The 16,139-nt window shown below is 38.0% G+C and overlaps 1 protein-coding gene across 1 annotated transcript in view; it reads right to left on the reverse strand.

Annotated features, from left to right (window-relative positions):
- Nucleotides 1-1,800: 1,800 nt before the first annotated feature.
- frem2a (FRAS1 related extracellular matrix 2a) overlaps nt 1,801-16,139 on the reverse strand; it is a 103,151-nt gene continuing 88,812 nt past the window's right edge. Inside the window, exons 14-24 of the mRNA XM_087806954.1 lie at nt 13,468-13,771; nt 10,937-11,068; nt 8,901-9,229; nt 7,235-7,427; nt 5,647-5,769; nt 5,464-5,585; nt 5,254-5,388; nt 5,073-5,199; nt 4,778-4,965; nt 4,569-4,715; nt 1,801-4,494 (exon numbers count right to left, since the gene is read on the reverse strand). Coding sequence (XP_087663080.1) covers nt 3,976-4,494; nt 4,569-4,715; nt 4,778-4,965; nt 5,073-5,199; nt 5,254-5,388; nt 5,464-5,585; nt 5,647-5,769; nt 7,235-7,427; nt 8,901-9,229; nt 10,937-11,068; nt 13,468-13,771 — 2,319 coding nt within the window. The 3' untranslated portion in view covers nt 1,801-3,975. The remainder of the gene's footprint in view (nt 4,495-4,568; nt 4,716-4,777; nt 4,966-5,072; nt 5,200-5,253; nt 5,389-5,463; nt 5,586-5,646; nt 5,770-7,234; nt 7,428-8,900; nt 9,230-10,936; nt 11,069-13,467; nt 13,772-16,139) is intronic.

The raw sequence follows: 16,139 nt of genomic DNA on the forward strand, positions 1-16,139 counted from the left end.
CGGCGAGGAGGAGGGAGGCGGGGCCTTATGCGCGGGCGCGTGGGCGCGACGCGCACGCTCGGCCAATCACGGGCGAGCCCCGTGTGCGCGAACACGTGACGTGAGCTTTGGAGGAAGATGCTTGATTTGTTACCTTTGATCGTATATTTTATTATTGTTTATTTATTAGTGTCGCCATTTTATAAGTTGGTTCTGATTTAAGTGTTTAATTATTTTTTTGGTCTTCAATAAATTAAATATTGTTATTTAAAGTTTACTTAATAAATAAATAAAGATATATCGACGAATAAAACGGTTTCATCAAATGGTTTAATTTAAAACATTTTTTTCATTTTTTCGTTGAAATATATCTTAAAAGATTAATTTTCTTTTTGAACAATCGATTATATTGTATGTTTATTTCATAATGAAGGTTCAATTGTTTTTTTATTTAATCATTGAATTCCACAAAATATTATGAATTAATAAATATTTAATTTAGAAAATGCGTCATTAAATTATCGGGTTTTGAATATTAAATAAAAATAAAAAGAATCCTTTATTTAAATAATAAAAAATAACTTTAAATCTTCTTCATTAAAAAATGATAAAAAAAAAAAATACAAATGTAACATCATATACAAATAATTGAATTTCAATTGTTGTTTTTTTATAATTGAATTCCATATTTTTATATTGAAAGGTTGAATTTGATGTTTTTTTTAATTTATATACCAAGAGTTTGATATTATTATTCCAATAATTAAATAATTAAATAAATACATATATATTTTCTTTGCTTACGTAGCTCAGTAATCTGTTGGTAATGTCTGGTGACACTTTAATTCTTCCTCGTTCTTTCTCTTTATTTCTCTTTGTTCTTATTTTATTTTTTATTATTTTTTGTTTATTTTTAATGAACAATTGCTGTATTTGCTGTGGCCAATTGAAAACATTTTCCAATAAAGTTCTACCTAACCTAAGGTAAGGTAAGGTAAGGTAAAACTTTATTGATTGTTTTTTTTTTCCAATAGTCAATACATACAGCAATTTTTTATACAAAATAAATCAAAATAATATAAAATAAGAACAAGAACAAGAACAAGGTGAAATAAAGAGAAAGAACAAGAACATAAACATAAAGAGAAAGAACAAGATGATACAATCTAAGTCTAAAGATAAAGAACATAGGTCAAAGATAAAGAACATAGGTCAAAGATAAAGAACATAGGTCAAAGAAAAACAACAAAGATAAAAGATACAAAGGCTAACATAGAACAGAACATCCAGATACTTTAACTCCTGCCCCGAACTCACAATTGTACATCTAATAGCCCGAGGAAACCTAACCGAATACTTGCGTTTTTATATTGAATTCAAAAGATGATGAATTAATAAATATTGAATTTAGAAAATGCTTCATTAAATGATCGGGTTTTGAATATTAAACTCTATGTATAAAAAGAAAAAGAATCCTTTAATTAAATAATAAAAATAAATCTTTAAATCTTCTTTATTAAAAATTCCGAGCATTTTAAGTTAAATATAGAAATGCTGGTTAAATAGAGCCAACATAAAAAAAAAGTTATTATTTTAATTATTAGAATCAAACTGTTTAGAAAAAAGCTTTAACATCAATATAAAAAAAGCTCCAAAAAAATAAACAAACTATTGAATAAATCACCAAAATACCAAAAAGTGTTGATTAAAAATCAATCAATTCAATTCAATCATTCGCTCATGAATTCTCTCAGACAATTTTCCAGCAATATTTATTTTTTAAATACATAAATGTAAAAACTCATTGGTAAAAACATCGTGAGGTGAAGCTCGAGCTCCATCGCTCCAGAAAAAGCGTCACGAACGAGGAGAACCGGCGGGAAAAGGTGACGTTGCATAGTTTGGGTCGAGTGAGGGATGGAAGGATCAGAAAGTGCATCAGGATGTCGACCAATCACGGCAACACAAATGATCATGTGATCCAAACACGGCGTGAGGTCGTGAACTACATGTAAACATCCAAGAGTCGTTGCCGTGGAAACGTCAACCACAGACGCGGCAACTTTTCTCAGACCGACAAGAAATAAAATACAAATATTTGAAAACATTATTTACTTTTGTGTTCTTAGGTTTCAAGATGATTACACAAAAAACAGCATCTCGTCATATCAAGGTTTCTGCCTCTTTTCACATTTCATGTTTTATCTTCAGTCGATGACGACTCTTGTGAAGCTGCAGTTGGGAGTTTGTGTTGTCAAAGTGTGGAAGAACTTCCTGTTCACGACAGAGGAAGAGGAGAAAAACAGACTACAGACCTCCCAGTGACAGACTACAGTTTTCTAGCGACAGACTAAAGACTTCCCAGGGACAGATTACAGACCTCCCAGGGACAGACTACAGACCTCCCAGTGACAGACCTCCCAGTGACAGACTACAGACCTCCCAGTGACAGACTACAGTTTTCTAGCGACAGACTAAAGACTTCCCAGGGACAGATTACAGACCTCCCAGGGACAGACTACAGACCTCCCAGTGACAGACCTCCCAGTGACAGACTACAGACCTCCCAGTGACAGACTACAGTTTTCTAGCGACAGACTAAAGACTTCCCAGGGACAGATTACAGACCTCCCAGGGACAGACTACAGACCTCCCAGTGACAGACCTCCCAGTGACAGACTACAGACCTCCCAGTGACAGACCTCCCAGTGACAGACTCCAGACTTCCCAGTGACAGACTACAGTATTCCCAGTGACAGACTAAAGACCTCCCAGTGAAAGACTACAGACTTCCCAGTGACAGACTACAGTCTTCCCAGTGACAGACTACAGACCTCCCAGTGAAAGACTACAGACTTCCCAGTGACAGACTACAGACTTCCCAGTGACAGACTATAGACTCCCAAGTGACAGACTACAGACTCCCAAATGACAGACTACAGCCTTTCCACTGACAGACTATAGTCTTCCCAGTGACAGACTAAAGTATTCCCAATAACAGACTACAGAATCCCCAGTGACAGACTACAGACCTCCCAGTGACAGACTACAGTCTCCCCAGTGACGGACTACGGTCTTCCCAGTGACGGACTACGGTCTTCCCAGTAACAGACTCCCCAGTGACAGACTAAAGACCTCCCACTGACAGACTACAGACCTCCCAGTGAAAGACTACAGACATCCCAGTGACAGACTACAGCCTTTCCACTGACAGACTATAGTCTTCCCAGTGACAGACTAAAGTATTCCCAATAACAGACTACAGTCTTTCCACTGACAGACTATAGTCTTCCCAGTGACAGACTAAAGTATTCCCAATAACAGACTACAGAATCCCCAGTGACAGACTACAGACCTCCCAGTGACAGACTACAGTCTCCCCAGTGACGGACTACGGTCTTCCCAGTGACGGACTACGGTCTTCCCAGTAACAGACTCCCCAGTGACAGACTAAAGACCTCCCAGTGACAGACTACAGACCTCCCAGTGAAAGACTACAGACATCCCAGTGACAGACTACAGCCTTTCCACTGACAGACTATAGTCTTCCCAGTGACAGACTAAAGTATTCCCAATAACAGACTACAGTCTTTCCACTGACAGACTATAGTCTTCCCAGTGACAGACTAAAGTATTCCCAATAACAGACTACAGAATCCCCAGTGACAGACTACACCTCCCTGTGACAGACTACAGTCTCCCCAGTGACGGACTACAGTCTTCCCAGAAACAGACTTCCCAGTGACGGACTACAGACCTCCCAGTGACAGAATTCCCAGTGACACACTTCCCATTGACGGACTCCCCTGTGACAGACTTCCGAGTGACGGACTTCCGAGTGACAGACTTCTGAGTGACAGACTTCCCAGTGAGAGACTTCCCAGTGACAGGCACGTGGACTCAGTAATGATCAAGATATTTGGTGTCTTAAAAGTAATTCAAGGTAGAAAAAAGAAAAGTCAAAATCTTGTAGAAAACATTCTTCAGTCCATGGTGTCAAACCTCCGAGCTGTTGTGGCAGTCCTGCATCCTCACCACCAACATGGGCTCGGTACTGACGGACCCCTTCACCACCTCCTGTACCCCCTCTCGCCACCCCTCCTTCCCTTCCTTCCGTCTGGCCCGCAGAACCAGAGCCAGACTGACTGCAACCAGGACAGTCAAGAGCAGACCCACCAGGGCGCCCACCACAGTCACCACGTTCTCCTCGTGCTCCACCTCGGAGCGCTGTTCGCCATGGTCTGACCCGGCCACCGCCTGGACGCGCAGGTCGCCCGCCCGGCGCCTGTTGCGATCTAGGGCGATGTGCATGATGTTGGTGCCGCGGTCGTTGTCCATGCCGATGTCGTCGGCTACGCGAGGGACGCTGTCGCTGGCCGACCTCCTGGAGCGATGACCGCCGCCGGTCACGAAGGAATGGTACTCAAGACTTCGCTTTCCGATCCCTCTGTTGGCGCTCTCTTTGGACCGCACCGTGTAAATGGTGTGGATGAACCACTCACGACCCGCCGCCACCTGTCAATCACACGTCACTGAGTCATCAATGTCGATCAACTTTATTGATCGACGTAGGTGGACAAAGACGTTACCTGGAACATGGCTGTGGAGTTGAGCCTGAACCCGTCTGACCCGGGTTGTCTGGCAAGAGACAAGGCCGACGGGTCGTCCACGGCCAGCTGAGCGTCAAAGCCCACGTCGCCAAACACTTGAGCCTGAGTCTCCGGCTGAGCCTTGTCCTGGAGACAGGTGGAGAAGAGTGAAAGTAGGAGAAGGTCCCGAGGTCTCCTGGTCAACTCACCAGGATCTTGAATCTGTAGAGCAGGGACGGGGAGTCGGCCAAGCAGCCGAACTCGAACTTGGTTGGGTTGTATTTGGGGACGTAGCCGTCGGCGCCGGTGCAGAGAAAAACCTTCTCGATGCTGCAGAAGAAGGAGTCGCCCAGATTCTGTACGGGGTCCACCATGACCCGTCCGTAGATGACGTCGCCTGAGAAGAACATCCGTCATTTTACCACCAGAACTACGGAAGTTTACATTAGAATATTGAAGGTAGAATTCAATTTTTTTTTGTGTTTCCTCCCATACGAAGCTGACCTTCAGAGAAGGACACGTCGCTCTCCTGACCGAAGCCCATGGACCCGTCTGAGAGCCACAGGTTCTTCTTGGAGAGCAGGAACAGTTGCGTGTTGAGGCTGAACTCCACAGCAACCGGGTCGCTCACCTGAGGAACCAGAGGTCAGAGGGCGTCCACTCACTAGGTCAACTACCATCGCACCTGCTGGAAGCGGATGTCCAGGTCAAAGGTCACCGGCTCTCTGGGGCTGCAGACCGGGGGGACGGTGAACTGTGTGTTCTGGGCCGTGGTGCAGGGGACGAGTTTGACGGTGAAGCTCCCGGAGTAGTCCCTCACCTGCACACACACAACACGTCACACCTGTGCGTCCAGGCTTCGCCGCCTACGCTCCAGCGTCTCGCCGCCACTTACTGCGAAGTCCGAGGTGAAGGTCCACTGCTGCACCGGCTGGTTGTAGGTGGGCTCGCTCCTCACCAGGCTGAGGTTGAAGGTCAGGCCGGGGTGGTCCACACTCATCACCATGGAAGACGATGCTGAAGAAGAAATACAATTACTAATGTGGTCGCCCTGCCTGCACTCTCTTCTTCGCCTCACCTGAACTGATTCTTCCTCCAGAGTGAGTCTGGACGAACAATCCTCTGAAGCGAGCTTTAGTGCGGAAGTTGACGACGAGTCGACCCTGATCGTTGATGCGCATACTGGTGGGATACAAGGCTCCTGAACACACGTTATTAACATCATTAATTAACATTATTAACCCTGAACACACGTTATTAACATTATTAATTAACATTATTAACCCTGAACACACATGTTATTAACATTATTAATTAACATTATTAACCCTGAACACACACGTTATTAATATTATTAATTAACATTATTAACCCTGAACACACACGTTATTAACATTATTAATTAACATTATTAACCCTGAACACACACATTATTAACATTATTAATTAACATTATTAACCCTGAACACACACGTTATTAATATTATTAATTAACATTATTAACCCTGAACACACACGTTATTAACATTATTAATTAACATTATTAACCCTGAACACACATGTTATTAACATTATTAATGAACATTATTAACCCTGAACACACACGTTATTAACATTATTAATTAACATTATTAACCCTGAACACACACGTTATTAACATCATTAATTAACATTATTAACCCTGAACACACGTTATTAACACTATTAACCACATATTAACCCTGAACACACACGTTATTATTATTACTCACTATTATTAACCCAGAACACACACGTTATTATTATTAATCACTATTATTAACCCTGAACACACACGTTATTGACATTATTAATTAACATTATTAACCCTGAACACACACATTATTAACATTGTTAATCACCATTATTAACTCTGAACAAACACATTATTAATCACTATTATTAATCACTATTATTAACCCTGAACACACACGTTATTATTATTACTCACTATTATTAACCCAGAACACACACATTATTAACATTGTTAATCACCATTATTAACTCTGAACACACACATTATTAATCACTATTATTAACCCTGAACACAAATGTTATTAACATTATTAATCACTATTATTAACCCTGAACACACATGTTATTAACATTATTAATCACTATTATTAACCCTGAACACACACGTTATTATTATTTATCAACATTATTAACCCTGAACACACACATTATTAACATTGTTAATCACCATTATTAACTCTGAACACACACATTATTAATCACTATTATTAATCACTATTATTAACCCTGAACACAAATGTTATTAACATTATTAATCACTATTATTAACCCTGAACACACATGTTATTAACATTATTAATCACTATTATTAACCCTGAACACACATGTTATTAACATTATTAATCACTATTATTAACCCTGAACACACATGTTATTAACATTATTAATCACTATTATTAACCCTGAACACACATGTTATTAACATTATTAATCACTATTATTAACCCTGAACACACATGTTATTAACATTATTAATCATTATTATTAACCCTGAAAAAAACACACGTTATTGACATTATTAACCCTGAACACACATTATTAACATTATTAACCCTGAACACACACATTATTAATATTAATCTCGACTATTATTAGTGTAATAATGGGGTCACCTTGCAGCTCGTCCTGAGGGGGGCTGCCTATGCCTTCCTTCCACAAGATGGCGGTGTCGTACACGAAGGTGAGGCGCAGCTCCGACTGCAGGTCGAAGTGCTGCCATCCACCTGAGCCCACAGGTGAGTGGAACACGTAGGACACGTGCAGAGGCACGCGCAGGGTGACGTAGGACTGGACCAGGTTGAGCACCTGAGAGACGAGACTCGTCATTATGACGAAGATGACGTCATGCAGAACTTTTCAACTGGAGAACTTCAAGCGTGTGACGATGACGTCACATCTTGTTCGCTGCAGCTGAAAACAACCAGCAGGCGGCGCTGCTCGCGTGTTTTTAAAAGAGCATCTCACCTTTTGTTTACTACTACTGCTTCTAGTACTGCTTCTAGTACTGCTTCTAGTACTACTGATACTACAACGGTTGCTATTGTACTTTCGCTTGTACCGTTGCTACTACTTCTATTTCTACTTGTGCTCTAGTACTACTAATACTACTAAGATTACTATGACTACAACTACTGATACTATTTATACTATTAATTTTACCACTACTTCTAGTACTTCTAATACCTGATGCAACTACTGGTACTATGTCTACAACTACGATTTACAGTACTACTTCTAGTGCTAGTGATTCCTACTACTATTGCTATTAACATGTCTACTACTACTATTACTACTGTTGCTACTACTAGAACTATATCTATTATATTACTGCTTATAGTAGAAGGGATATATGCTTCTACTACTACTATCACTATGTCAACAACTACTAGTATGATTATTATTATTACCACTACTTCTTTTTCTAATACTACTTCTAGATTTACTGATTCCTTCTACTACTACTATATACTGCTATTAGTACTACTACTTATTGTACAACTGATCCCTGATTATACTACTACTACTATTGAAACTACTACTAGTACTACCTATAGTATTACTTTTACTTGTTTTACTACTGAAACCAATACTTCTGACATTACTACTACACACAAATACACTCAGACAAGCACACACACACTCAGATTTACACGCACACACATAATCAGATACACACGCACATACACAGACACACTCACCGACCCATGCACCTACACACACACTCTCACTTACACAAACACACTTTCTCACACACACACACACACACACACACACACACACACACGGGCACACACACGGGCACACACACGGGCACACACACACACACTCAGACACACACACACACAGGCACACACACGGGCACACACACACACACTCAGACACACACACAGACACACACAAACTATCACAAACACACACATACACATGAACCTACACACACTAAAACACACATATACACACACCTTAACACACACACACACCTACACACACACACACACACACACAAACAGACGCGCCTACACAAACAGCTACACACACTCACCTACACTAACACACACAAACACCAACACACACTCACCTACACTAACACACACATACACTCACCTACACTAACACACAAACAGCTACACACACTCACCTACACTAACACACACACACACACACACACACACACACACACACACACACACACACACACACACACACACACACACACACACACACACACACACACACACACACACACACACACACACACACACACACTCACTCACTCACCTGTCCATCTGTACCAATACTGCCTCCACAGTCGGTCAGCAGCTCAGACATGTGGTAGAAGCTACTGAACTCCCAGAGACACGCCTCCAGGTTGAGGTTCCTGTAGAACCTGAGCGTCTTGTTTCCTCTCAGACTGGCGTCCGACTGATACGGCGCCGCGTCGCCGACACTCTCGGGGCTCGTGGTCGCGCTGATGAAGCCGTGACCCGTGGTGACCTCCTGGTAGTCCAGCAGGTTGGAGCAGCGATGGTTCCCCACGCGGGTCCCGTCCGGACTCAGAGTCAAGTCGAAGTTACTGAGGGGCCGCGTGGAGATGACGGGGAGCATCCCTGAGGGGCCACAGCTGGTTAGTGATCAGTGATCAATATTATCTTATATCACACTTTTAGCAACAACCCTTCAACCTTCAGCTGCTGCAATGCATTATGGGTCTTGATACTGATTGAAACGTCAATACGTTATATCATAAATAAAGATCATTTTAAAACAATTTAAATTTTTTTGAGATTAAACATATGGTTTATTATTAAAAACAATCATTATTTTTGCAGATAAATTAAGAGAAAAAAAAGAAAAATGTCATTTTTTTAAGAATAAAAATGTTTAAAACAATAACTATTATTGACAGATATTGTAAAAGACGAAAGATCTTCATATTATAAATGAAAAATATTTTTTTAATTATTTTAATTGCAGATAATAAGAGAGAAAAAACGTAAAATACATATAAAAAATATATAAAAACACAATAATAATTATGTGGGACATGTTGAGTAAGAAAGAGCATAGATCTGGTATATTAAATATTATATAATATATATAAAAAGGATTATTGCAGACTTTTTGATAGAAAAAATATCTGGTATATTATCAATAAAAATGATTTAAAACAATAATAAATAATGCAGATATTATTAATGAAAAAGAGCAAATATCTGTTAATAATAATAATAATATAAATAACAATATTGAAAAAAAAAGTGATCACAATTGCAGATAATGTTAGATAAAATAGAGCAAATATTATAAATATTTATATATTTTTTGAAAACTCTTTTATTTCATTTATACAAGTTTATTTGCAACATAAAATATACGAAAGTCGTGAATACTTGCATGTTAATTATTTAAAAAGAAAAAACTGAATTATTTGTTTTATACAGATTTTATTGAAATATAAACCATAGAAGATATAATATTAAAAAATAAAGCAGCATTTGAAATATAAAAACGTGGTTTTATCACAAGATAAATTAAACTAAAATATAATTGAATTTTGTTTAATTTAATTGAAACAAAAACTATTGAATTTGTCTGTTTAGTAAAATTTAAAAAAATAAACTAAAGCAAACTAAATGATACTTTTAGCGACACGTGTTTCCCTTGAACCTTCAGCTGCTGCAATGCATTGTGGGTCATTGATACGTATTTAAACATCAAATTGAAGAATTTATCCAGAAATTTGAAAAAAAAAGGCAATGATACGTTAATAATAAATAATAAATAAAATAAATAAAATAAATAAAATAAATAAAATAAATAAAATAAATAAAATAAATAAAATAAATAAAATAAAGATAATTTATCTTGAACAAAATGATCACATTCTTTTGTTAGTTTAAATATACTTAAAATGTAATTGAATTTTGTTTAATTTAATTGAAACTAAAAACTATTGAATTTGTCTCTTTAGTAAAATAAAAATAAATCTATTTATTCTCATGTAAATACTAAACAACTTTTCTCACCAAAACGACTTGTGATCAGAAACACATCAGCGACTTCATAATATAATACTATAATAAGCAGTAAAGTATCAACGAGGTATATTTCCAGGGGAACCCGGATCATGTCACGATGGCGTCTAACGTTGTCAGCGTTGCCGCGGCGACTGCAGAACAGCGAAGCCCGAGGGCTTCACTAACGCAGGGTTTGGATCCCGACCCTCCAGCATCTATATTCCGGCCGAGGTTCTCCTCCGACGTGAGCGTTACCCACTTTATTACTCGGGGTACGTGCGGCGCCTGCAGACCCACCGTCGATGTGCGGCGTGGTGACAGTCACTTTGATGAGGTTGGGGTGTCTGGGGTCGTCGGCGCCGGTGTAGCGTAGCTTGGCGGAGAACGGCTCGGCGCCGACGGTTCCCGTCTTCCGGGCCTGACACATGCCTTGATCAACGACACGCCAGTGAGAAGAAGTTTTCCACGGAATACTGAGCGAGTTACGGTGCAAAGTTTGTCGTTATAAATGTTTGTTTCAGTGACGTCACAATAGTGACAGTTAGCATGTCGTAATTATTATGTTGTCATGATGCTAGCCGCTATATATATATATCAAGCTAAATGACAGTTAGCATGTCGTAATTATTATGCTGTCATGATGCTAGCCACTATATATATATCAAGCTAAATGACAGTTAGCATGTCGTAATTATTATGCTGTCATGATGCTAGCCGCTATATATATATATCAAGCTAAATGACAGTTAGCATGTCGTAATTATTATGTTGTCATGATGCTAGCCGCTATATATATATATATATATATCAAGCTAAATGACAGTTAGCATGTCGTAATTATTATGCTGTCATGATGCTAGCCGCTATATATATATATCAAGCTAAATGACAGTTAGCATGTCGTAATTATTATGCTGTCATGATGCTAGCCGCTATATATATATCAAGCTAAATGACAGTTAGCATGTCGTAATTATTATGCTGTCATGATGCTAGCCGCTATATATATATCAAGCTAAATGACAGTTAGCATGTCGTAATTATTATGCTGTCATGATGCTAGCCGCTATATATATATCAAGCTAAATGACAGTTAGCATGTCGTAATTATTATGCTGTCATGATGCTAGCCGCTATATATATATATTAAGCTAAATGACAGTTAGCATGTCGTAATTATTATGCTGTCATGATGCTAGCCGCTATATATATATCAAGCTAAATGACAGTTAGCATGTCGTAATTATTATGCTGTCATGATGCTAGCCGCTATATATATATCAAGCTAAATGACAGTTAGCATGTCGTAATTATTATGCTGTCATGATGTTAGCCGCTATATATATATCAAGCTAAATGACAGTTAGCATGTCGTAATTATTATGCTTTCATGATGCTAGCCGCTATATATATATATATCAAGCTAAATGACAGTTAGCATGTCGTAATTATTATGCTGTCATGATGCTAGCCGCTATATATATATCAAGCTAAATGACAGTTAGCATGTCGTAATTATTATGCTGTCATGATGTTAGCCGCTATATATATATCAAGCTAAATGACAGTTAGCATGTCGTAATTATTATGCTTTCATGATGCTAGCCGCTATATATATATATCAAGCTAAATGACAGTTAGCATGTCGTAATTATTATGCTGTCATGATGCTAGCCGCTATATATATATCAAGCTAAATGACAGTTAGCATGTTGTAATTATTATGCTGTCATGATGCTAGCCGCTATATATATATATCAAGCTAAATGACAGTTAGCATGTCGTAATTATTATGCTGTCATGATGCTAGCCGCTATATATATATATCAAGCTAAATGACAGTTAGCATGTCGTAATTATTATGCTGTCATGATGCTAGCCGCTATATATATATATCAAGCTAAATGACAGTTAGCATGTCGTAATTATTATGCTGTCATGATGCTAGCCGCTATATATATATATATCAAGCTAAATGACAGTTAGCATGTCGTAATTATTATGCTGTCATGATGCTAGCCGCTATATATATATCAAGCTAAATGACAGTTAGCATGTCGTAATTATTATGCTGTCATGATGCTAGCCGCTATATATATATCAAGCTAAATGACAGTTAGCATGTCGTAATTATTATGCTGTCATGATGCTAGCCGCTATATATATATCAAGCTAAATGACAGTTAGCATGTCGTAATTATTATGCTGTCATGATGCTAGCCGCTATATATATATCAAGCTAAATGACAGTTAGCATGTCGTAATTATTATGCTGTCATGATGCTAGCCGCTATATATATATCAAGCTAAATGACAGTTAGCATGTCGTAATTATTATGCTGTCATGATGCTAGCCGCTATATATATATCAAGCTAAATGACAGTTAGCATGTCGTAATTATTATGCTGTCATGATGCTAGCCGCTATATATATATCAAGCTAAATGACAGTTAGCATGTCTTAATAATTATGCTGTCATGATGCTAGCCGCTATATATATATATATCAAGCTAAACAACAGTTAGCATGTCTTAATAATTATGCTATCATGAGGCTAGCTGCTATTTATACATATATCTCAAGCTAAATGAAAGTTAGCATGTTGTTATTATTATGCTATCATGATGCAAGCGGCTATATATATTTGTTTCAAGCTAAATGACAGTTAGCCTGTCTTAATAATTATGCTATCATGATGCTATCAGCTATATATGTATATTTCAAGCTAAATGAAAGTTAGCATGTCTTAATTATTATGCTATCATGATGCTATTTGCTATATATGCATATTTCAAGCTAAATGCTAGTTAGCATGTCCATTGCTCACCTTCCTCCCTGCTGATGGTAACTATGGGACTCGTGAGCTCCAAACCCTCGTCTCCGTTAGAATTGACGGCCCGAGCGGCGCACTGGACCCTGGACCCCGCCTGGAAGTAGACGGAGTCCAGCGTGATGATCTTGGAGGAGGTGAAGAAGGTGTCGAAGTCCACCTCCCTCATGGGACTGGTGACTCCGTCCGGGCCGGCGGGGGCGCTGACCAGCCAGCGGTAGCGTGTTAGCGTGTTGTTGATGTGTTCGCTGACACAGATGGAGCCGGTCTTGTCGTAGTCCGGGTACCTCGTGTTGCAGGCCTGTGGGGAGGGAACCACGCTGTCAATCACTTTTAAATAGCTTGATAGCACAACTTTTAAAGGTTTAAGTTTGAAGTCTTAATTAGTATGCTATCATGATGCTAGTCGCTATATATATATATATATATATATATATATATATCTCAAGCTAAATGACGGTTAGCATGTCTTAATTATTATGCTATCATGATGCTAGCCGCTATATATATATCTCAAGCTAAATGACAGTTAGCAAGTCTTAATTATGATGCTATCATGATGCTAGCCGCTATATATATATATCTCAAGCTAAATGACAGTTAGCATGTCTTAATTATTATGCTATCATGATGCTAGCCGCTATATATACTGTATATCTCAAGCTAAATGACGGTTAGCATGTCTTAATTATGATGCTATCATGATGCTAGCCAATTATATATATATATATATATATATATATATATATATATATATATATATATATCTCAAGCTAAATGAAGTTTATATTTCTAACTAAATGACATTGACCATGTCTAAATCATTAAGCTATCATGATGCTAGCAGCTATATATTTCAAGCTAAAAGTTGTTTAGCATGTCTTAACTATTATGCTATCATGATGCTAGCAGATATATATTTCTAGATAAAAGTTGTTTAGCACGTCTTAATTATTATGCTATCATGTTGCTAGCTGCTATATATATCAAGCTTAATGACATTTATATCTCAAGCTAAGACACGGTTAGCATTTATGAATTATTACGTTATTGTGATGCTTTTTCATATCAAGCTAGGAAACCGTTAGCATGTCCCAATTATTGCTTTATTTCAATGCTCATCGTTATGAATCTAAGGCTTAGTTAAGAATTTATTAATTATTATGATGCTTTAAAGGTTAGCATGTCTTACTTTTCATGCTATTACGATGCTTCTATACATAAGAAACTGTTAGCATGTCCTAAATATAATGTTATTATGATGCTAATGATGTCAAGCCAAGTAAGTGTTAGCATATCTCAATTATTAAGCTAGAAAAATGATAGTAATAGTTACCATTCTTAATTATTATGTTATTATGATGCTCGTCGTCATACAAGAGAAGCTAAATAGCATTAGCACGTCTCTTGCTACACTCTGCTGTATCAATGCATCTGAGGTACAAAGACACTTCATCACCAACAGAATATCATAACAAATCGCTGTCACACTGCTGCAGAAACACGTCGTCGCACAACTTGTTTGTCTTCCCCGTGAACACACAAGAGCTGACACGTCTTCACAATTTTGAAGCGGCGCCTTGGCCCGAACCTCCCCTGGTCCCCGGGGATCCTGCTCCACAGCTGACCACGAGAACGCTCCACACATCAGGAGAATCCATTTAACGTCTGACTCTCAGAGTCTCTCGCGTACGACGAGTCCGTCAGAAGAATCTGGTGCTGAGGAAGTAAACGAGTGGATCCTCTCGACGGCAGGAGACGAAGAATCTTATAAATAAATGTGATGGAGTGAATGTAGAAGAAGAAGAAGAAGAAGAAGTGGGACACAAACAAACAAACAAGGAAGTGGCAGCTTTCCAGGCTCTGGTCGTCCCAGAACCATTCATCTTATTTGGGATAATCTAGCTTAGACAACCCCGAGTCTATGAAAGATTCACTATTTCACTCTTTTTTGTTTTTTTTTACGCTCCTTCCATCTTTTGCAAGAGAGTTTCGCTGACGCCGTCTACAGCGAGGGATCCCGAGAGGTTCCAGAGCCACAGTGGAGAGTCTTGACCACATATTTAATTCCATTTTTTTGTTTTTTTGTTACAAAACAACCAAAATTGAAGCAATAATATGAATGTTTCAAGAAAAGCACCGAGACGGAGAATTCATCTGCCAACGGACTGATTTCGTGTTCTTCATGAAAACCCTTAAAAATCAAATGAATAAAACAACATCCGGAGTTAAAGAATAGTTTTGGTTGATGAGTAAATAAAAGGTTTTCATCACAATGTTGTCACTGTTTTTAAACATTTCATTCTTTTTTGAGATATTGGAATTTATTTATTTATTTTTAATTAAATTTGATGATTAAATTCACTTTTTTTATTAAAAGTTTGAATTTGTTTTTGTTTAATTAACATATAACTTAATTATTTGGATAATTGATTATTTATTTAAATAATTTATTTAATTCCACAATAGAAATTTCAAATAAAATAAAACAAAACGCAGAAGTTTTTTTTCTCTTTTAGTTTAATGTTCTGACTTTGAAATTTCTATTTTTTTTTAATTGAAAACAATTTAATATTTTTCGTAATAGTTGAATTAAATAATTTTCTTTATTGAAAAATTATGTTTAATTTGTGTTTTAAAAAAAACACAAACCTGAGCGACAAAAAACT

The sequence above is a fragment of the Callionymus lyra genome, chromosome 14, assembly GCF_982586985.1.
Source record: "Callionymus lyra chromosome 14, fCalLyr1.hap1.1, whole genome shotgun sequence".
NCBI classification, from domain to species: Eukaryota; Metazoa; Chordata; class Actinopteri; order Syngnathiformes; family Callionymidae; genus Callionymus; species Callionymus lyra.